We start from the raw sequence: 20,827 nt of genomic DNA on the forward strand, positions 1-20,827 counted from the left end.
AAGCAAAACTCCTGCTGCTGCCTCCTCGTGTATTCCTGTTTGTGTGTGTGTGTGTGTGTGTGTGTGTGAGTATAATGACAAGTTCAACAACAACTTAGCATTGTCTTCTTCTTGTTCGTCTTCTGACGACGACGACGTGCTTCGACATTTGTTTGCCCAAGTTATGCAAATATTTTTATAGTCAAGACGTTTTTGTTTAATTGCATATTTTGACTCGAATTACGCGTGCCATAAAGCAAGGATCTGAGAATTACCACAAGCAAGGGTGATGGGTGAAAAGGGCCGGAAAGCCGACAGCAAAACGAGTGAGTACTTTTCGTCTAGCCCTGGAATGCACTTTTGAGTACTTTCTTTCTTTGTCAACACTCAGTGATGCGATACTTTCTACTTTCCAATTTCGTTTGCTTCTACTTTCTTCTTTTTGCAACACACACGATTGCAAAGCGTTTTTCGGGAATCATGGAAATTCAAATGGACGTAATGCTATCCAACGAGGAGAAAAATGGAATCGTTACCACCGTGCATGTATCGCCGTATATCCCGATCCAGGAAAACGTCACCGAAGATCCGTTGTTTCACTGCTCATACTGTGGCAACAAGTTTAAGCACAAAGGACCCTATATCGTGCACGCTCGTTTCTGCAAGCGCCGCAGCGAGTTGCATGCGGACCGGGAGTCACTGGAGGACAAACCACATTTCAAAATCTGTGATAAGCGCATCGGCACCGCGGTGGAATCCGGACTAGAGGGACCCAAGAAAAGCTGCATCGCTCAAGAGCCGACTGGAAAGTTCGATCTGAAGACCCCGGCTACCATAAAAAAAGTATACACGTGTATTTTCTGCAAGCAGCCTTTTTCCGTCGAGTTTGAGTTTGGAAAAATACGTCGTCGCTATGCCTGCAATGATTGCACCACAAAGATCCGAGCCGAAGAGGAGATACGCACAGCAGCTAAGTCGGAGACTCGATTTTTGTGTGAGAAATGCGGAATGCTGTACAAACTGGAAGCCAATTTTACGCGACACATGAACAAATGCACGGGAGTCGACAAAATTCGTAAAAAAATTTGTTGAATATATTATTTATCATATTTTATGTATATCAATAATACAATTTTGTACAATCTATGGAGTTTATCCATCATAATCAGTCGGTTGTATGTTTTTTTTTCATATCTTTTATAGCCTCTATAATTAACACATAAGTATGTGTTCTTTATCAACTGTCGACTGTGTATAGCCATGTCTGAACAATATCAAAATGTTTTTCCTAATTATTTTGATATTTATCAGCCTTCAAAACTGCCGCCTAACAACCTATTTTTCATGATTTGGCCACACTAGAGATTCTTGCCTATCGATACTATCGCTTCTGGTATTTCTGTATATAGTTGTATATTATATCAATTTCATTAATCTATTAAATTTCATTTTCAAAAGTATATAGAATAAATGGAATAGAAATAAAAGCAAGTGTTTAAAATAAGACAATCTTGTAGTACAATTTATTCATCAATGGGATAAAACTATGTGGGCATGGCTAAATGTTCTATAAGCTAATAATATTCCACGGAAGATCAAAAACGAGGAATATGTAAAATAGAATTTGAATTCGTCAGTATATTTAAGGTATAATTTTCAAATGAGACGGTATATTTTGGTGCTGTTCTAAGGGTCATATTGTAGAAATACTGGTTTTCGCCGCGCTCCCATGGTATTTTTGTCAATTTCATCAATCTATTAATTTAATTTTCAATGTTATATAGAAATCCAATAAAAGCAAGTATTTCGAATAGGCCAATCATGTATAGAATTGATTAATCAATCGTACAAAATTGAGTGGGCATGGCTAAATGTTCCATATAGATAGTATTATTCAACGGAACAAAGAATATGAGGAATTGGACGTTTTTTTGAATCGAATTTGAATTCGCCGCAGTTCGCTTTAGCAACAATGAGTCTCATTCCATACACAAACATGTTGCTAACATACCCTGGGGGAAATGGATGTTACAGAATTGAGGAAAAAGGGTGTACAAGGGCCTATACAAGCGTTATGTCTTCAAATTACAGCGACATTGTAACTGTTTTTTTGTTGAACTATTTTGCTTAATCCTTGTTTAGTAAAAATACAATAAAAGCAAGGACTAAAAACTGGCCAGTTGAGTAGAAAATTGATTCATTAATCGAATATTATTATGTGGGCAAATTAAACAACTGCGGTAGCGGATTGTGTTTTTAAAAAGTTTTTATTTTACTTCGAACTTCACTGATATAGATTTAAGTAGAGGGTCACAAAGGAATTCCGGGCCAAGGGATTGCGCGATCTTAATATTTAGCTAGACTTTGCGGTGTCGCTGCTGGATCAAGACTGCTTTGAACTTTCTGATCTTTGCATCGTTGATCCCTTTCGGGAATCGTTTTTCTATAAACATTTCAATTGATTTCGCCATCCCGAGTATTAGATTTCGTCATCCAAAGAGAGAACTGTAAAAGGCCTAAAGTGCAGGATCTGCAGAAAGCCGGGAGTGAGATTGTTTATGAGAAGCCGGGTGTGGGCAAACATTGGTTTTCCATTTAGGCGAGTGTCAAAGAATGGGATTGCGGCGGGGGCGCTTGAGATTGTACATCTTAGAAATCAATTAGGCGGAGGCCCAAGATTGAAATTGTTTTCGTTTTGGAAAACCAAAGATTGTTTACAACTCGTATAAGAGCTCAATGGAATTGGGTACGTTAACTCCCCCCATTCTTAAATGTTTCGTCCCGATACATTTTGAAGTTCTGATAGAGCTCTAATTTCTTCTGACAGTATTTGAATGTTGCTTTCCACTATTTCTTCTGACGGTATTCTTATTGATTTAATAAGTACAAATTTGGTTAATTTATAGCAGAAGTAAAATAACATTAACAATATCAAAATGATTAAAAATAATGTTGTTAATGGTAAGGCCGTATTACCTAATGTTATAAGGGGATTTAAAATATTAACATTATCAAAAGAAAATTGCTTATCATTTGATTGTATATAATCAACTAATTCAAAATCGCTATATCTATGATGCGATATATATTTTAGAATTTTACCCTTATCATTTATGTGGCTTATATTATTTATTACAATTGTGTTGTTGAATATAAGGAGATACGATCCTAACAAAGTAGTATTGTCTACGATATTTTTGCCTGAAACTAATATGGCACCATCCTGAATGATGTCTATTTCTTTGTTTTTTTTCCCTTTTTTTAGTGCAGTTGGCTTTAAAGCCATTAAGTAAATTGGTGAAACAGGTACTCTTTAAATTTATTTGTGCGTAATTGTTAAAAGTTTCACTTTTAAAATTATTCATTAAATAGTATTTCTCCTTACATTCACAAACTTTTTCACTTATAACTAACATTCCATCATTTTGTGAGATGGCTCTTGCATGGTAAAACTTGCAAATATCTTTAATTTGAGGATATTTTATGTAAATGATTATTAAATCTGCATTTCGAATTATTTTAACCGTTGCAATGTCCAACAGATCAGACAGTTCAACATTATGTTTTTCATGCTTATAAATGTCCTCTATTTCGTTTTTATTTAAAATTTTTGTATTGAAAATGTTTACTTTTAAGAGGGTTATGGTATCAACTAAATTTAGTAGGTCAAAAGTTATTAATTTTAAACGATGCTTTCTCAGTATCGTTTCTTCATTGAAGATGACATTCTTTAATGAATTTGATAGCAATTCAATTTCTTTGAAAAATTTGGAATTTATTACAAATTGTTTATTATTATTTTCAGTTAATTCATTTACTTTATTTTGTATTTTCAAAAAGTCGTCATGATCAGGGCTGCCTGCTATCCATTTCCAAATGGTACCTAATTCATTTATTCCCCTTTCTTTCCGTTTTGGAACTAATTCTGAAATCATTAATTTTAATAGACTTAAGTCCATTGATATTTCCCACTCATCGTCTGAATTAATTGATTTGTTGACATATTTGGATTCTTTATCAATTATCTCTCTATAAAAACTCAAATTAGTAATATGGAAAAGTTCAGCGTATGTTTCATAAGTGTAAACGTCTCTGTCGTCTTTGAGCAATAGATAGTCACTATGCGTATAGTCAATTACTTCCGCAGTCGTCAATATAACAAAAGTCAGTATTAGTATATTCGCATACATTTTCTGGAAAAAATATTTAATATTTGATGTTATCTTTATGTATAATTCTGTTTCTATTGTTGATTATAATTTTATTCGGTCGATTTTCCTTAACTACCTGCTTTTTGTATCGGGATTGAAGTTTATTTCTTTCCCCGAATTTCTTTTCATAGACTACTTCTCCTATTTTATAATCTTTTTCTCTTCTATCTTTGTTATGTATCTTAAGCATTTTGGTCTGAGCTTCCTTAAGTAATATTGGATTATGTTTGTGTTCTATTTTGTTATACAATATGTCATATGGCATTTGATTGGTCGTTGAATGTATCGTCAGGTTATATTTCAGTGCCGCCCTTATTATTATTTCTGAATAATCTGTTAGATTTAGTTCATCCTTGATGCACCGCGCTATTTCTGTTAGTGTGGAATGTACCCTTTCTACCTGACCATTTGAGGTGCTGTGTCTGGGATCAGCATAATAAATAGTTAAGTTACTTCTTTGTATGAATGATCTAAATTGTGCTGAAGTAAAGCTTGGTTCGTTGTCAGTCATTAATGATGTTGCTAACGGAAAGTGTTGTAAAATTTCCATTACCTTATTTTCAATGTTTAATTTACTTTGAATTTCCTTGACCACCAAGTATTTGGAATAAGAATCTATACAAGTTATGAATGTTAGGTTTTGGGCATAGTATATGTCTAAGTGTAATTGATCTCCTTCTTTTGCTGGAATGGGAGCTTCCCCAATTGGAATTTTTACAGGGTGTCTCCGATATTTGTTTTTGTTACAGATCTCACAATTTTTTATATATTCTTTTAATTTTTTGTGCAGGTTTGGCCAATAATACAGCTTAGTTATTTGTTTGTAATTTTCGTCTAGTCCTCTATGGGCTCTGCAATGTGTTTCTTCTATAATTATAGCTTTATCTTCTGAATTTACTACATCTTGGAGGAACTTTCTTGTGAAGAGAAATTTATTTATGAAGTTTTCCTTTAGCTTATTTTGGATAAGGTATAAATCTTCTAAAGTGCAGTGTATTCCTGTGGTTAAGTGAGGCTGAATAAATTCTTTTAAAATGATTAGCAGATTGTCAACCGTATCAAATTCAATAATATGTCGGGTATTTTCATAAACTCTTACTAACTCATGAACTGTGAATCTCCCTTGCGCTAATAGTAGCTGCTGTTTAAATTGGTTTAGAGGCTTGCTAGTCTCTTGAATGACGTTTTCGAAACTACTCTCTGCTGAATGCTGAGTATTTATGTCTGATTCTGATTCTGTCTGGTCGACATCACTATCTGTCATATGATTTATTTTAATCCGAGATAACGCGTCCGCTACTACGTTAGTTGAGCCTGGCTTATAAATGATTTTTGGTGTGAAACTTTCTATGAAGTAATACCAACGTTTCATTTCAACATTTGGATTTTTTTGCGACATTGCAAAGGACAAAGGTTGGTGATCTGTATGTATTTCAATTCCACTCACTCCGTATAAATAATTTCGCAAATTTTTTAATGCCCATACAATAGCTAATAATTCTTTTTTATTAGTAGCATATAATTGCTCGGTTTTACTTAAAGTTTTAGAAATAAATGTTATGGGATTCCCATCTTGCGACAAAACTGCACCTATTGCTATGTCCGATGCATCTGTGGTTAATGTGAATTTTTTATTGTAATCTGGTTGTACTAATTCAATATGTGCTATTAAACTGTCCTTTAAATTATTAAATGCTCCAATTGCTGGTTCATCCAGCTGTATTAATGCTTTCTTGGATGCCCTTCGTGAAACTTTCCCATTTACTCCGCTCAGATATTTTGTTAAAGGTTTGGCAATTGTGGCATAATTTCGGACAAATTTTCTGTAATACCCTGTTAGTCCTAAGAAGCTACGTAGCTCTCTGATATTTTTAGGAATTGGATAGTTTTGTATTGTGGAGATTTTGTCTGGATCTGTTTTAATGATATTTTGGGAAACAATGTATCCCAGAAATTTGGTTTCCAATTGAAAGAATTTAGACTTTTCAAGTGAAATTTTCATGTTAGCGTTTTGCAATATCTGAATTATATGAATTAGATCTTTATAATGTTGTTCTATAGTTTTTGAAAATATTATTATATCGTCCATATAAACGTGACAAGTTTTCCCAACTTGTTCTCTAAGTATATCGTCCATTGCCCTTTGGAAAATTCTGGGAGCGTTCGTCAATCCCATAGGCATTCTTAGAAATTCATATTTGCCGTTATTTATGGAAAAAGATGTTTTTTCAATATCTGATTCCCTCATTAAAATCTGATAGAAACCTGACTCTAAGTCAATGGCCGAGAAATATTTCGCTTTACCTAAATTGGCAAGGATTACTGAAGGATCTTGCATAGGGTATCTATCCGGTATAGTGTTTTCATTAAGTTTCTTAAAGTCTATTACTAATCTATGCTTAGGAGTTCCGTCCTCATTTACTCCCTTCTTTGGTACTACTATTACCGGTGAATTATATGGGCTTTTACTAGGTCTGATTATACCTTCATCTAACATTTTACTTATTTCGTTATTAACGAAATCGTTAACCGAATAAGCGTATGGATACTGCTTGCCATATACCGGTCTATCGTGTTCAGTGTTAATCTCTCCTTTTATATCCGTTCTGAACGGTAACTGTAAATTTATATTGGCATGGTCTTCTTCGATGATAGATACCATTTTCTCTCTGAGATTTTCTAAATTGTCCTCTTTGTAGGTTATTGTGTTATACAATTTCATTTTTTTCAATTCAGAATTTGCATAATTTTGAATGTCGGATATTTCTACGACGGCGCGTTCAGGATTTTTGCATCCCAAACTTTTAAATTGTTTATTGTCGGATAATTCAACGACGGCGTGTTCAGGATTCTTTAATCCCAAACTATTCGAACTTTTAGTGTCGGATAATTCAACGACGGCGTGCTCAGGATATTTTAATCCCAAACTATTAAAACTTTGGATGTCGGATAATTCAACGACGGCGGGCTCAGGATATTTGAATCCCAAACTATTGACGGATAATTCTTCGTCGGCGTGCTCAGGATTTTTTGATCCCAAGCTATATAAACTTCCTTCTACCTTTACTGAATCGCTTTTCATTTCTTTTTCTTCTTCAAAATATTTTTTTATTATATATTCCTTCAACGGAAGGATGGTTTTTCCTTCTATAAAGGTTAATTTGTTTAAAGAAAGGACCTCGTCATATATTAGTTTCTCCTCATTGTCTTTATAACTTAAAGTCCCCTTTCCTGTATCAATAACCGCTCCGATTTTCTTTAATAGGTTAAATCCTATTAGTAAATCTGCCTCCATTCCATCTATTTCATAAAACACTTGCTTTGTGTTGAAAATTGTTATATTATGGAAATATTTAATTATTGAAAACCCATTCACTGTAGCAACTTTCTTATAGATTGGTAATTCATTTTTATTGTCGTAAATTCCTTTTTTTATATAACAGGAAGTTGCTCCCGTATCTATCAAAACTTTTAATTCTCTGTTTATTTTTTTGTCTACTCTTTTTAGGTAGGGCAGACCTACTTCGGGGGCTGATCTAAAAAATGATCCTCCTCAATGTTATTTATCCTCATTGCTTTATTAGCCGGTTGTTCCGACATTTCGTTTAGTTTTCGTTTCTGCGCTGGATTGTCGTTAGACTGATTATTCGGGACTACGTTTGCCCTAAAATGCTGGGCTTGGCTATAATTGTTATTATTTCTCCTAAAATAACCGTTAGTATTCTCCCGATAATTTCTATTGTTATTATTTCCCCTGAATTGATTGCTGTTCTGTCGGTTCCGGATTTGTATAGATTCGTCTACCTCCATTGGTTCTGGGGCCTGATTTTGTTGTCTATTACCCAAGAAATAGGGTTGTCCCCAAGACATGTTATTCCTCTGCAAATCCCTTTTTTGGTCGAATGGTGAACTGTTAGTCCTAGGTTGTCGTTGGTTGAATCTTAAGGTATTAAAATTATTATTCCCTGAATTTCTGGGACCGCTGAATTGGTAGGCAAATTGGGCCCGAATGTTATTAGATTGCAATTCCTGTACCTTTGCTAAGGCATTCGGTAAATCTGGGGGATTCAATGAAAATAGGATTTCAGCAATGCCGCCGTTTAGGCCAGTGACAAAAATGCGTAAGGCATTGTCTCTAATTTTTTTATTTGATTCCTTGGTGATCTCACTGTCCTTTCCGTGAGTCATTATTGTCTTATTTATTAACAAGGTCATTTTCTTGTTAACCTCGTTATAGAAATCTATAATTGAAAGGTTCCCTTGTCGGAGAACGCTTAATTCCTGTTCTATTATGTAAATAGGTCTCTTGTCACTGTAAACAAAGTCAAGCCGTGAAAGTATGGCATCAAAATTTAGAACTGTCCCGTGGTTGGTCAGTGCGTCATGTGCTGGTCCTGTTATTTTGTTTCTCAAAATTGTTAATGCAATATAATATTGCTTACTTCCTTTCTTATATAACTTCACTGCAGTTTCTGCAGCTTCCCTCCATCCTACATATTGGTTTAATCCACCATTAAAAATTGGTAGGGATTCTATTACCTTCAATGTGGTGTCGTCTCTTATTGTCTCGTCTATTGTTTCTGCCTGATAATCCGATACCTGATCGGATTTAGTTTCTATTTGTTGTTTTAAATTTACAATTTGCTCTTGTACTTGTGAAATTTGAAGTGCTATCAATTGTTTGACCAGATCTGCTGTGAGATCGGTCCTTGCTTGAGAGTTAATCATTTTTAGTTTTTCAAAATCTAAAGTTAGCTGATCCACTTTTAATTTTTCTTATATGTTAGTTTTTATAATCTTATATATCCTAATTGAACTTATATATTTATTAATACAACTCTTGCTCACGAAATATCCGGTAGGGGTCGTCCTTCTTAGTTTGGCAGATCTTCGAACGGGTCTTCCTTCTTAAATTTCTTTGCTCAGCTGGGTCTTCTGGGGGTCTTCCTTCTTTGGCTTCGCTGATCGTTTCACTTTCTTTGTATTTTGGTTTTGTCGGTTTTGTTGGTTTTGTTTTTTTAAAAACTTTGGGTTTCTTTGGTTTTTTTTGTATTTACGAATTGCCTTGATTAGCTTTTTGTTTTATTTGTATTTTGCGTTGTATTTGTATTTGTATTTGTATTTGTATTTGTATTTGTATTTGTATTTGTTTTTGCACACCCTAAGCTCCGGTTTGTTTCCTTTTTATCTCACTTTTTTTTATCTATATCACACAGTCACTCCGCGTTTTTAATTTTGAAGGATTTATTCCATTAATTAATTGTCCTTCGGGTTTCGGCACGACGCAACACTTTTATCATTCGGTGCTTTTTAGACAACGTCGCCCCACGTTGGGCGCCAATTAAACAACTGCGGTAGCGGATTGTGTTTTTAAAAAGTTTTTATTTTACTTCGAACTTCACTGATATAGATTTAAGTAGAGGGTCACAAAGGAATTCCGGGCCAAGGGATTGCGCGATCTTAATATTTAGCTAGACTTTGCGGTGTCGCTGCTGGATCAAGACTGCTTTGAACTTTCTGATCTTTGCATCGTTGATCCCTTTCGGGAATCGTTTTTCTATAAACATTTCAATTGATTTCGCCATCCCGAGTATTAGATTTCGTCATCCAAAGAGAGAACTGTAAAAGGCCTAAAGTGCAGGATCTGCAGAAAGCCGGGAGTGAGATTGTTTATGAGAAGCCGGGTGTGGGCAAACATTGGTTTTCCATTTAGGCGAGTGTCAAAGAATGGGATTGCGGCGGGGGCGCTTGAGATTGTACATCTTAGAAATCAATTAGGCGGAGGCCCAAGATTGAAATTGTTTTCGTTTTGGAAAACCAAAGATTGTTTACAACTCGTATAAGAGCTCAATGGAATTGGGTACGTTAACTGGCATAGAGAAAGGCCCGGTTGACAACATTTAAATCCTTGTCGCTCACATTCAAAAAAGTTCGATTTGGCGCGCACCACTCGGTATATTTTTCAAATGAGACCGTATATTTCGGTTCTCGCCGCGCTCCAATGTGGTATTTTTTAGTGCTAAATGGTATTTTTGTCATTTATTAATTTCATTTTCAATGTTATATAGAAATCCAATAAATGCAAGTATTTCGAATAGGCCAATCATGTAAAGAATTGATTCATCAATCGTACGAAATTGAGTGGGCATGGCTAAATGTTCCATATAGATAGTATTATTCAACGGAACAAAGAATTGGTCGTTTTTTGAATCGAATTTGATTTCGCCGCAACAATGAGTCTCGTTCCATACACAATGTTGCGCATTCCATACACACTGTTGCAGCAACATTTACTTGAAAACCGTATTTTTGTCAAAATAAAATACATTAAGGTAATTTAAAGAAGCAATCTTGTAGAAAATGCATTTATCTATGGAATAAAGCTAAGTGGGCATCTATAGCTTATAATATAGGCAATACCCGATTCGCCGCAGTTTCGCTTTTGCAACAATGAGTCTCATTCCATACACAAACATGTTGCTAATTCCATGCACACATACCCTGGGGGAAGTGGATGTTATAGAATTGTAAAAACGTTTGTCTTCCAAGGCTCAGTAGGTATCAGGATCGACATAAATATATACAAGATACTAATAAGGTACTTGAATAGGTCTAAAGAATATCAATTTGAGAAAAGGTCTTAATAAATTACGTTTGATCTACATATAAAATTAGCGAAATAGGGTGTACAAAGGCCTATACACGCATCATGTCTTTAAATACCAGCAACATTGCGACTCTTTTTTTGTTGAACTTTTTCGTTTAAACCTTTTTTTACAATAAATACAATAAAAGCAAGGACTAAAAACTAACCAATTGTGTAGAAAATTGATGCATTAATTGGATAAAATTATGTGGGTAGCGCTGAGGGTTATATTTAATTAGTTATATTCCACGGAAGATCAAAAACGAGGAATATGTAAAATAGAACTTGAATTCGTCAGTATATTTACGGTATATTTTTCAAATGAGATGGTATGTTTCGGTATATTTTTATCAACACTGATCGCGCCACACGTGTGTAATTTGCAAACATTTTAAGTTAATTATTTACTTTGCTTAAAGCTGCCAAAATGAGTTCAGATGAGTCCAGCGATGGCCTGGAGGAGCTCAAAGACCTTATGGCCGTCTATGCCAAGAATGGAAACCGTCAGCCTGCCGCCAGAGAGAACAGAAAGAAGGCAGCGGTCCCTGAGACTTCATATGTGGAAGTACCTATGGAAAAGGTGATTTTCGGCGATAAGCAGAAGTTTTTGTCGAACCTAGCCAAGTCCGTGGGCAAGAAGTGGAACCACAGCGATGACGAAGACGCTGCTGATGGTAAAAACGATGCGGAGCAGTCCTCAAGCAAAAGGAAGGCGGCCTGGACAGACTCGGACGACGACGATATACAGCTGGGCGATGTTAAGCGTCCCACGAGGTACACTGGACCTCTGACACACTTGCGCAAGGATAAGTCATACAAAGAGTATCTGACGGCGCGCTTCCAGCACACCTTGAACCAGCCGAAATGGGCGGAAAAGCAGCAGAACGAGGACTCTGGCTCCTCATCGGATGAAGAGCTTCTTAAAACAGTTGGCTTTATCGATCACAAGGCCAAGAAACGCGAGCTGCGTCCGAAGACACTAAACTTTAAGCGTGTCAAGGATCTGAACCGGGCCACTTACTGCGAAGGGTTCGTCACCAGCGTGCAGTTCCATCCCACAAGCACGGCGGCACTGGTGGCTGGCGAGAACAGCTTGGCCACCATCTACACGGTCGACGGACAAAAGAACGAGAAGCTTCACAGCATGCGCTTCAAGAACTATCCCCTGCTCTGTTCCCGCATCGCACCATGCGGCACCAAAGCCTTCTTCGGATCAGTCCGATCGCACTTCTACGCCTACGATCTGCTTGAGGCCAAGGAGTCCAAGCTGTACCTGCCGGGCGACATACGCTCAATGCATCGATTTGAGGTTTCGCCCTGCGGAAAGTACATCGCGGTGGCTGGCAAGTTCGGGTCTGTCCACCTGTTGACTGCCAACACCAACGAGCTGTTGCACAGCTTCAAGCAAGAGGGTGCCGTGCGAGGACTGGCCTGGACGGCCGACTCGAAGCGTGTGCTGTGCTGCGGCTCCAGCTGCAATATAAACATTCTGTCGCTGCGACAGAACATCATCGAGCACTACTTCATTGACGACGGCTGCATCAACGGACAGTGCGTACAGCTGGCCCCCAATCAACGCCTCCTGGCCACCGGCAGCAACGAGGGTGTTGTCAACGTCTACGACTACGAGAGTATCTTCGCATCCAAAACACCGACGCCCGAGAAGCGCTTCATGAATCTGCGCACGGCCATCACGGACCTTAAATTCAATCACTCCTCGGAGCTGCTGGCCCTGAGCTCCAACCTGGCACCGAATGCCGTGAAGCTGGCCCACTTTCCGAGCGCCACCGTCTACTCGAACTTCCCGGACCAGAACGATAACGTTTCCTTCGTAAATACAATGGCTTTCTCACCGCAAAGCAGCTTCCTGGCCTTTGCCACCAAGGGCAAGAAAGTGCCCCTCTTTAGACTTAAATACTTCAAAGGCTATTAGCCATAAACAATGTTATTTTCAACATTTTACGAGTACACTTTTACCCCCATATTGTTCTGAAAGTATATAGCTTTGTATATAGTTATAGCGATCATTTATTTAATTTAAAAAGTAGACTTCAGTTCAAAGGGGGACGAAAGACGTCGCGCTTTTGGGTGTCGTGGATCTTCCCAATGTCGTCCAGCTTCTTGCAGATGTTGTTCGATTGCGACTCGATCCACTGCAGCGAGCTCATATGGGCATTGAGGATCTTGCCGATTTGTATAATCGGGTCTGTGTTGTCCTGGCCCTTGCTGGTCTCGTTCAGGTTGTCGATGATCTCCTTCAGGTCCTCGGACATCCGCTTCAGCTGGGTGTCCAGATTTTCCACCATAAGGAAGGTCTGGTTGCGCTCCATGTCGACCCTTGGCAGGGCGACGAACTCTTTCTCCAGCGGCGCTAGACTCTCCTCCAGCTCCTTGTGCTGGGTGGCGATAAACTCGAGCTCCTGGTCCAGCACCTGCTGATCATTCTTCACCTTCTTCACGGCATCATTCAATTCGATAATTTTATGGTTGTTGCTGATCAGTAACTTGTCCCAGGCGTTGATCTGCGTTGCCTGCTCGGTGAATATTTTTTCCTGCTCCTCAAACTCCAGGGTCCACTTGTTGATATGCTCCTCCAGTTGGTTGTACGACAATTGCGAAGCATTCGAAACCGCCGACGAATCCGTCGTCTTCGTTTCAGTTGTTAAATTGGCAAATGCCCCGCCGGTGCCTACAGCAGGCGCCACCACTCCAGTGAGAGGAGCCACAACAGCGGCTGTTGGTGCGGCTGTGCTCTTTGGCGTTGTCGTCAAACCGATTGCTGGACCACCAATCAGTCCCGTATTGGGAGCGGAGGTCGCCTGTGTTGGAGCTGCCGTGGGCTGGGCCATGAAGCCCGTTCCGAAGGTTGGCGCTGCAGCTGTGGCGGCCGCCGGGGCTGCAGTTGACGTTACGCCTGTGTTAGATCCGCCCAATGGCGTCGATAGCGAGAGGGCTGGCGCCGTGGATGCTCCAGGTAAACCAAATCCGCTAAATGGTGGTGGAGCCTGAGCCTTTCCGCTATCAGCATCTCCTCCGCCAATGTTGGTACCGGCTGGGCCGCCAAAAGAAAATGCTGGCTTTGCAGCGGGCGCAGCGGCCGCGCCTGCTGTTGGCGCTTGAGCATTCATGCCGAACGAGAACGAACCTGCAGCTGCAGGTGCACTTGTGGTTGTAGGCAACTGGAATGCCATTTTAGTTGAAGCGCAAAATCAAAATTTAATTAAATTCTCGTAGTCAAACGAAACACGCCAGATTTGTTAGTGCTATTAAATGTTGGAGTCTAGTGCTGGAAAATGCTGCTTGATCTATGGTATTTTTTAGCCGCAAATCTTTGGCTCAAGACGAATCGCGTATGATCCGCGTATATTCAAATCTCCGAACCACTACAGCATTAACGGTGCATCAAAGTCAAAAAGAAAACAAACATGATTAGCAAGAATGCTTTAACTTGTTAACTTCTGTATCTGCAAGTGGAGACGCATTGATAAGGCGACATTTAGGTCAAGAATTTAATTACAATGACGGGAGTGCAGTGGGAATGCACTTCACACTCGCCGAAATAGCATACATGTATGTATGCTGCATGTGTGTGGAGAATCCAATCCACGTTCTGGAGACATATTCCCGTGTTGTGTCGCACAGTTTAGGTGGCAAACAGCACACAATTAAACAACAAAGCATATAAGAAGCTGCTGTTCGGGCTCTTTTGTGATAAGCTGGATTGCGCTGTGAACTTGGGGCCGCTGCAAGTCAATCGTTCTCGTACTTAATGTTGATAAGAGCCTCGCTGCCGCCTGCCTGCCTGCTGAGTTTCGTATGTTCCACGCTAGTAGGAGGTAGGTGCAATCAGTTGAGTGGAGTATTCCGAAAGCAATTAGCCACTTGCCGCGTTTGTGTGTATCCCACCTTCTGTTCCCGCACAAGTAGGTTTCTGGGCAAACAATGTTATCTAGAGTGCCCCAACACCCACCCAGTGCACACAAAAATCTATAAATTCGTGAATTTTTACCACAGGCCAGGACTTAGACATCGCACAGAATTCAGAATGTACAGAACGTCGAGCGTCTTTTTGGGGACTTTTCTCCTTCTGCTGCTGCTGCACGGCGGAATGGGACTCGACAATGGACTGGCACTCACGTAAGCCATCGCGGTTTTCTCTTCCATTCTTTTCATTCTAAAGTGTTTATTTGCAGGCCACCAATGGGCTGGATGTCCTGGGAGCGGTAAGTGAATGATCTTCCCATGAAATTGGCTTTATAATTCAGACTTCTTACATTCAGTTTCCGCTGCCTAACAGATTGTAAGCTTTATCCAAACGAGTGCATAAGGTAGAACGAAAAGAAACTTAGATTACCGTTACACATACATTTTACTAACTGCCACCACTGGCCTCTTTATCAGTGAGGAGCTGTTCCGGCGGCATGCGGATTTGCTGGTGTCCGAGGGCTATGCCGATGCTGGCTACGAGTACATCATCATAGATGACTGCTGGCTGGAGAAGAACCGCGACAACAAGACCAAGAAATTAGTTGCAGACAAGAAGCGATTCCCCAACGGACTGAATCCTCTTGCAGATCATATACACAATATTGGACTGAAGTTCGGCTTGTACCAGGACTACGGCACGAACACCTGCGCTGGTTTTCCTGGAGTCATAAAGCACATGCAACTGGATGCCCAGACCTTTGCCGACTGGGACGTGGACTATGTCAAGCTGGATGGCTGCTATGCCAACATCAGCGATATGGCCGTGGGATACCCAGAGTTCGGACGTCTGCTCAACGCGACTGGCCGCCCAATGGTCTATTCCTGCAGCTGGCCCGCATACCAGGAGGATGCTGGAGAAATGCCCGACTATACGTCCTTGAAGCAGCACTGCAACCTGTGGCGCAACTGGGACGACATCGACGATTCGCTCGAGTCTGTGGCACAGATTATGGACTACTTTGGCAAGAACCAGGATAGGATCCAACCACATGCAGGGCCAGGCCACTGGAACGATCCCGATATGCTACTGCTGGGCAACTACGGACTGAGCTACGATCAAAGTAAGCTGCAAATGGCCATTTGGTCCGTTATGGCAGCGCCGCTGATCATGTCCAACGATTTGGCCGTGGTACGTCCAGAAATCAAGGATATTCTGCAGAATCGGTTTGTTCAGCCTTCGAGGATTTGAAGATGTAATAGCTAATCCCTTGTCTTCCGCCTTCCAGTAAAGTGATTGCTGTGGATCAAGATGAGTTGGGCATCCAGGGCCGTCGTATCCTGTCAAAAAATCAGATCGAAGTCTGGAGCAGACCCATCACGCCGGTGGTCAGCAATAACCAGCACTCTTATGCCGTGGCCTTTGTCAGCCGACGCGCTGATGGTGCTCCCTACAGAATCGTATTCACACTCAAGGAGCTCGAACTACACAATACCGCAGGCTACGATGTACAGGACCTCTACGATGACAAAAATCACTTGGGCGTCTTCCGCCCAGCCAACCAGTTTATCACGCGCGTTAATCCGAATGGCAAGTATCTGTATAAACTGCTCATCCGCACACGCTTTTAATCTCTTGGTCTTCTTGTCTTCCCTTCCAACAGGTGTAACTTTCTATAAGTTTACAGCACTCTGAAGGGGTTCGCCTCTGGCCCTTTGATGATATGCAAATCATTCAATTGCTGAGCCATATCTGCCATCCATCTGCTTCCAATATGCTCTTATACCAATGTTTTCAAAAATGCTTATTTTCTTTGCGATGGAAGAAGAGAATTAAATTAATTTTGATAATGAAAATCAGGTATGAAACCATAAAAGGGTGCACAACCACCCTTTGCCTTTTCTGCATTGATTTTCCATTATAGAGTTTAAATTTGTTAATTGATTAATACCATTAAAAAGATGCGCTACTGCGTTCTAATACGCTGTTGTTCTGGGCGCATTTAACATGCTATACACTAAAATATCAATTCGCCAGATACTTTCGGTAGGAAGTCGAATAATTTGCATTAATTTATATATTTTTTATGGTATCCACAAAAATGAATCATTTCATATATGTATGCATATATCAGTTGCAAAGTAAATAAATAATATTTTACTGGTCGTCGAAGTGGAAGTGTATATAAACTTCGTTGTAACGAAGTAGATTTCCTGCATTTTTATTGTTTCAAAACAATTTCGTGTGTGCATGCGTCTGCTTCACACGTGGATTAGTATTCTGTTGTACATTTATAGGCATGGATTTTAGTACCGATACTAGTTAAAAAGAAGAATTCGCTGGCGTGCTTCCACTTGGGTGTGGCATAAATAAGGCCCGACTTAATGAAATGTTAAATTTCAGGCGTTGTATAAATAATATATATGTATGTACGATCTGTGATTGGCCAAAGACTATAAGTTCAATTAGAATCCAAATGTTAAAACGTTCCTAAGAGGTAAAGAAAAATACACCCAGCACGCTCCGGTACGAGCGTAAACAGTAACCAACTATAGATACAGATACAGAGGCTAAGTCAAAAGTTATTGTCAAGTTGGGTAGCTCCAGAGGCGGAGTAGTAACCAAACCAGTGAGGGCCAGAGGGTGTGGGTTAGTGCACTCCATTGCTGATGGTTGGGGTGCGCTCGTATGTTCGCCGATGCAGCGAGTCCACATCCTTCAGGTAGTACGTGCCGGGGAATAGGACGCCCACGCTGCCCGTCGGCGTGTAGGGAGCCGCATGGTTGTTCTTCTCGCGCACCTCCATCAGCTCTGAGAACTGCTCGGGCGCAACCTTCTCGCGTGAGTTGAGCAGCGGCAGCACGTAGTCCAGCTGTGCCACAAACTTCTCAAAGGCTGCGGCATCCTGAGTCACACTGATCGAGTACATGGAGGCTGCCAGCCCAGAGCCGTACGAGAAGACACCGATGCGCTTGCCAACTAGATCCGCCGCCGGAACGCCGATCAGCAGGGAGACGAGGCCCGAGTAGACGGAGGGCGTGTACATGTTGCCCACCTGGTTGGCCAGCAACAGCGTCTTCTTGGTCTTGGCCTCGAACACGTCGGCCGATTGCGTGAGGAAGGCCTTCTCCACGTCGCGGTCGAAGTAGGTGCCCTCGAGGGTGGCATTGTTGAAGCGCTCCAGTCCGGCGAACTGCTCGGCGCGTTTCCCCTCGCTGGTCAGCAGAAAGTCGTTGAAACTCAGGCGGCCCACCGACTTCTGTACCAGCTTGCAGAACGGCGTGTGGAACAGAATGGCATCGAAGTTGTCGAGGCCCACTTTCCCGCTTTGTGTTTTTGCCTGCTGCTTCTCAAACTTCTGGCGGTACAAGCGATAGCAGGTGTCTAGGGCAGACAGGTAGCACTGGATTGAGAGTTTGCCGTCCACCGTGGGGTACTCGGAGCTGAGGTCTGGCTTGTAAAAGTCATAGGCATGCTCCATGTGCGTGGCCCGCAGGCCTCGCTCGAAGACCAGTGGTGCATTTGGTCCCACCAGCATGGCGACGGCGCCAGCGCCGCCAGTGGGGCGCGCTGCGCCCTTGGCATAAACAGCGATGTCCGCACAAACGGCCAGGGCATAGCGCCCGTCCCAGCTGGACGATTCGATCCAGTTGATGGCATTGAAGAGGGCCGCCGTGCCGCCGTAGCAGGCGTTTGTGGTGTCGATACCCTCAATGTCGGTGTTGCCGCTGTCCGCAAACAGCTGCATTAGCACCGACTTCACCGACTTGGACTTGTCCACGATCGTCTCAGTGCCGACCTCGAGACGTCCGATCTCCGTGTGCTTGATATGATGCCGTTCAAGCAGCCGACTCACAACCGTCAAACACAGGGAGTTGACATCCTCGCGGTCCGAGCAGAACCCCATCTTTGCCTGGCCCAGGCCGATTGTGTATTTGCCCGCGGAGGCGCCATCAAACTGTTCCAGCTCGGTTTGGTCCACATACTGTGAGGGGAAGAGCACCTCTATGGCGCGTATCCCAACGTTTTCGGGCCAGTTTGTTGCCATATTGTTATATTTATTGGTTTTCTTTTGTTTTTCCTGAGCTCTGCAAGTAATAGGAAACGGGAGAGAATTAGTGACTGAAATCTAATGGTGAACTCCTATCCACCGATCCAATTTCCATTCCCATTGCCACTGTTTTGGAAAACTTTCACCACTCAAATGGATATTCTGCGCAATGCGGTGTAAACGGTTTCGAATTATTTTAATGCGCTGCGACTTACAAATTGGACGAGGGCACAGCCAACTTGTTGCACGCTCGAGCTGCGACAGACGTGTGTGTGCCGACTGCTCGGAGCAGTGGCTGAAGAAGTCATCAAAGTCGGAGACGAAACCAGCAGCGGCGGCTGCGCAACAGTGGGGCCAAAACTGATGATTTCCCTGGTTTGAATGTGAATGAACAGACAGGCAGAGAGTGAGAGAGACACAGTAGTAATCAGGTGGAGAAAGTTTCCCCTCGCACAGCCAAAACTTTGTAAAAGAGAACACTAAGCCAAACCAAAAGCAAAGTAAGCCACAGCCAAAATGCACGCATCACAGAAATGTAAGTCGGAGCTAAGACAAGCCCAAGTTATTTCCACCAAAGGGACAAACAGAAGGGGCGCTGATGATGCTGTAGGACAGGTTAGAGGAGCGTCGTCGCGACGTCTTCTCCTATGTATGTAGGTCATATCCACACATGGCTCTCTCTCTCCCTCGCACACGCTCTCCGCTCTCTATTGTATAACTGATAACAGAGTGATGGGCAGCCGAAACCAAAAAAAATTGATTGACATGTTTACCGTTATTGTTAGCACCTGCTGGCACAGAAATCGAACTTTTCTATGTTTTCACTTTTTCGTGTGGCTTTGTCTTGCGTATTTTGGATATTCCCTCTGTTTTCTTTTTGCTGAAACGCCAAACGCGAAGCTCACTCGAACGAATCTCTCTGCCGACTGACGGCGATCAAGGCGCTCCACTGCCATATGAGTGCCCAGCGCCATCGAGTGCTTGGGGGCACTCGGAGCGGTGTTGTAAGTCAATGCCAACTGCTGAAAGCTTTTTGGGGGAACAAATACCCGATCGTGCATAATTACGGATATATTTATCATTTATCGCATAGAGATATAGCCAGTAGAAACCATAAGTACGGGCTGGGGGCTGGGGGAGGAGCGGGTTCTGTCGTTGCTTATTCTACTGTTGCGATGGGGGATAAGATCAAAGCGGCCCCGGTGCGCGCCCCCTGATAAGCCACTGCAGACGGAACAAAGCCATTTCCCAATAAGTAGTCGGTTGTATTGTATTCCTCAAAACTAAGGATCACCCGTCGCGGTCAAGGTACACCGGCGTTGGGCAATGCTATGGAAATGGATGCACTGTTTATGCAGTAGAGGGGCAGCAAGAAGGCAGTTTGCGGCTTTGTGGGTTTATTTTTAGCCCTCAAACTTTGGAAGTGTATAAACAAAAGTAATTACTCAGCGTGAAATGTATGGAACCGAAATTTTTTCCACTGTGCATATACACTTAGCTAATTGCTCTTCCCACTTGAGTCATCGCTACAATTGGCGCATCAGGCCACCTCCGCCGCGACCAGTCAAAGGTTAAACTCACAGCACACGTGTGGCCATAAACTGGGCGATAGGAATTATTTTGGGGGCACGTTATGAAACAGTATCAACTCGAAATGAAATTGTTAGACCACCGAAAGGTGGAGGACCCAATTTCTAGGACTGAGGTCTAGCACTAGTCGCCCTTTCTTCTCCTCTCATTGCTTTGACTCCTGCAACCAGGCATCCTTTATGGCGATGCTCTACCAATCAAAACACCTATTTCAAACGCCGACTTCTGGTTACATCAGCGGGCGACGTGTTGCTCGCATCGCCTGTTGTCCCGAACACGCACTTCCTGCACTTATGGACTACCTGCTCACTCACTTGTAGGTATTCCGGTCCGAAGCGTGGGTATAATTTAACTAAACTAATCTTTTATAATTAGGCACTGGCTAAGTGCAAATACTTTGCGCTGTGGCCGCGCTTATCAGCTGT

At 41.7% G+C, this 20,827-nt stretch overlaps 5 protein-coding genes across 9 annotated transcripts; 3 read left to right on the plus strand and 2 right to left on the minus strand.

The window, feature by feature from the left end:
* The first annotated feature begins 446 nt into the window (after positions 1-446).
* Positions 447-1,071, plus strand: LOC6589949 (zinc finger protein 382). The gene has a single exon (XM_002015941.2). The coding sequence runs from the start codon at positions 460-462 to the stop codon at positions 1,069-1,071; it is 612 nt and encodes a 203-aa protein (XP_002015977.1). The 5' UTR covers positions 447-459.
* A 10,142-nt stretch (positions 1,072-11,213) lies between these two features.
* Positions 11,214-12,798, plus strand: LOC6590093 (U3 small nucleolar RNA-associated protein 18 homolog). Its single transcript, XM_002015942.2, has one exon. It carries the CDS (start codon positions 11,264-11,266, stop codon positions 12,767-12,769), a length of 1,506 nt encoding a protein of 501 aa, XP_002015978.2. The 5' UTR covers positions 11,214-11,263; the 3' UTR covers positions 12,770-12,798.
* Positions 12,799-12,836: 38 nt separating this feature from the next.
* LOC6590094 (nuclear pore glycoprotein p62) lies at positions 12,837-14,046 on the minus strand. The gene has a single exon (XM_002015943.2). The coding sequence runs from the start codon at positions 14,025-14,027 to the stop codon at positions 12,888-12,890; it is 1,140 nt and encodes a 379-aa protein (XP_002015979.1). The 5' UTR covers positions 14,028-14,046; the 3' UTR covers positions 12,837-12,887.
* Positions 14,047-14,273: 227 nt separating this feature from the next.
* LOC6590095 (alpha-N-acetylgalactosaminidase) lies at positions 14,274-16,838 on the plus strand. Of its 3 annotated transcripts, none has more exons than XM_026985270.1 (7): positions 14,275-14,672; positions 14,851-14,973; positions 15,030-15,059; positions 15,117-15,164; positions 15,238-15,987; positions 16,050-16,351; positions 16,425-16,838. In XM_026985270.1, the coding sequence occupies exons 1-7, from the start codon at positions 14,653-14,655 to the stop codon at positions 16,454-16,456; spliced, it is 1,305 nt and encodes a 434-aa protein (XP_026841071.1). In that variant the 5' UTR covers positions 14,275-14,652; the 3' UTR covers positions 16,457-16,838. The 3 variants fall into 3 exon arrangements, with proteins under 3 accessions (XP_026841072.1, XP_026841071.1, XP_026841073.1); XM_026985272.1 differs by lacking the exon at positions 14,275-14,672 and adding an exon at positions 14,679-14,759; XM_026985271.1 differs by lacking the exon at positions 15,117-15,164 and having other exon boundaries at positions 14,274-14,672.
* Positions 16,839-16,940: 102 nt separating this feature from the next.
* Positions 16,941-20,774, minus strand: LOC6590096 (hydroxymethylglutaryl-CoA synthase 1). 3 transcript variants are annotated; one of them, XM_026985268.1, is made up of 2 exons: positions 20,717-20,774; positions 16,941-18,849 (listed from the first exon to the last, which is right to left on the minus strand). In XM_026985268.1, the coding sequence occupies exon 2, from the start codon at positions 18,807-18,809 to the stop codon at positions 17,412-17,414; it is 1,398 nt and encodes a 465-aa protein (XP_026841069.1). In that variant the 5' UTR covers positions 18,810-18,849; positions 20,717-20,774; the 3' UTR covers positions 16,941-17,411. The 3 variants fall into 3 exon arrangements, with proteins under 3 accessions (XP_026841069.1, XP_026841070.1, XP_002015981.1); XM_026985269.1 differs by lacking the exon at positions 20,717-20,774 and adding an exon at positions 19,586-19,728; XM_002015945.2 differs by lacking the exon at positions 20,717-20,774 and adding an exon at positions 19,028-19,228.
* Positions 20,775-20,827: the final 53 nt, after the last annotated feature.

The sequence above is a fragment of the Drosophila persimilis genome, unplaced genomic scaffold, assembly GCF_003286085.1.
Source record: "Drosophila persimilis strain 14011-0111.01,24,50 unplaced genomic scaffold, DperRS2 tig00000002-arrow-pilon, whole genome shotgun sequence".
In the NCBI taxonomy this organism is placed as follows: Eukaryota; Metazoa; Arthropoda; class Insecta; order Diptera; family Drosophilidae; genus Drosophila; species Drosophila persimilis.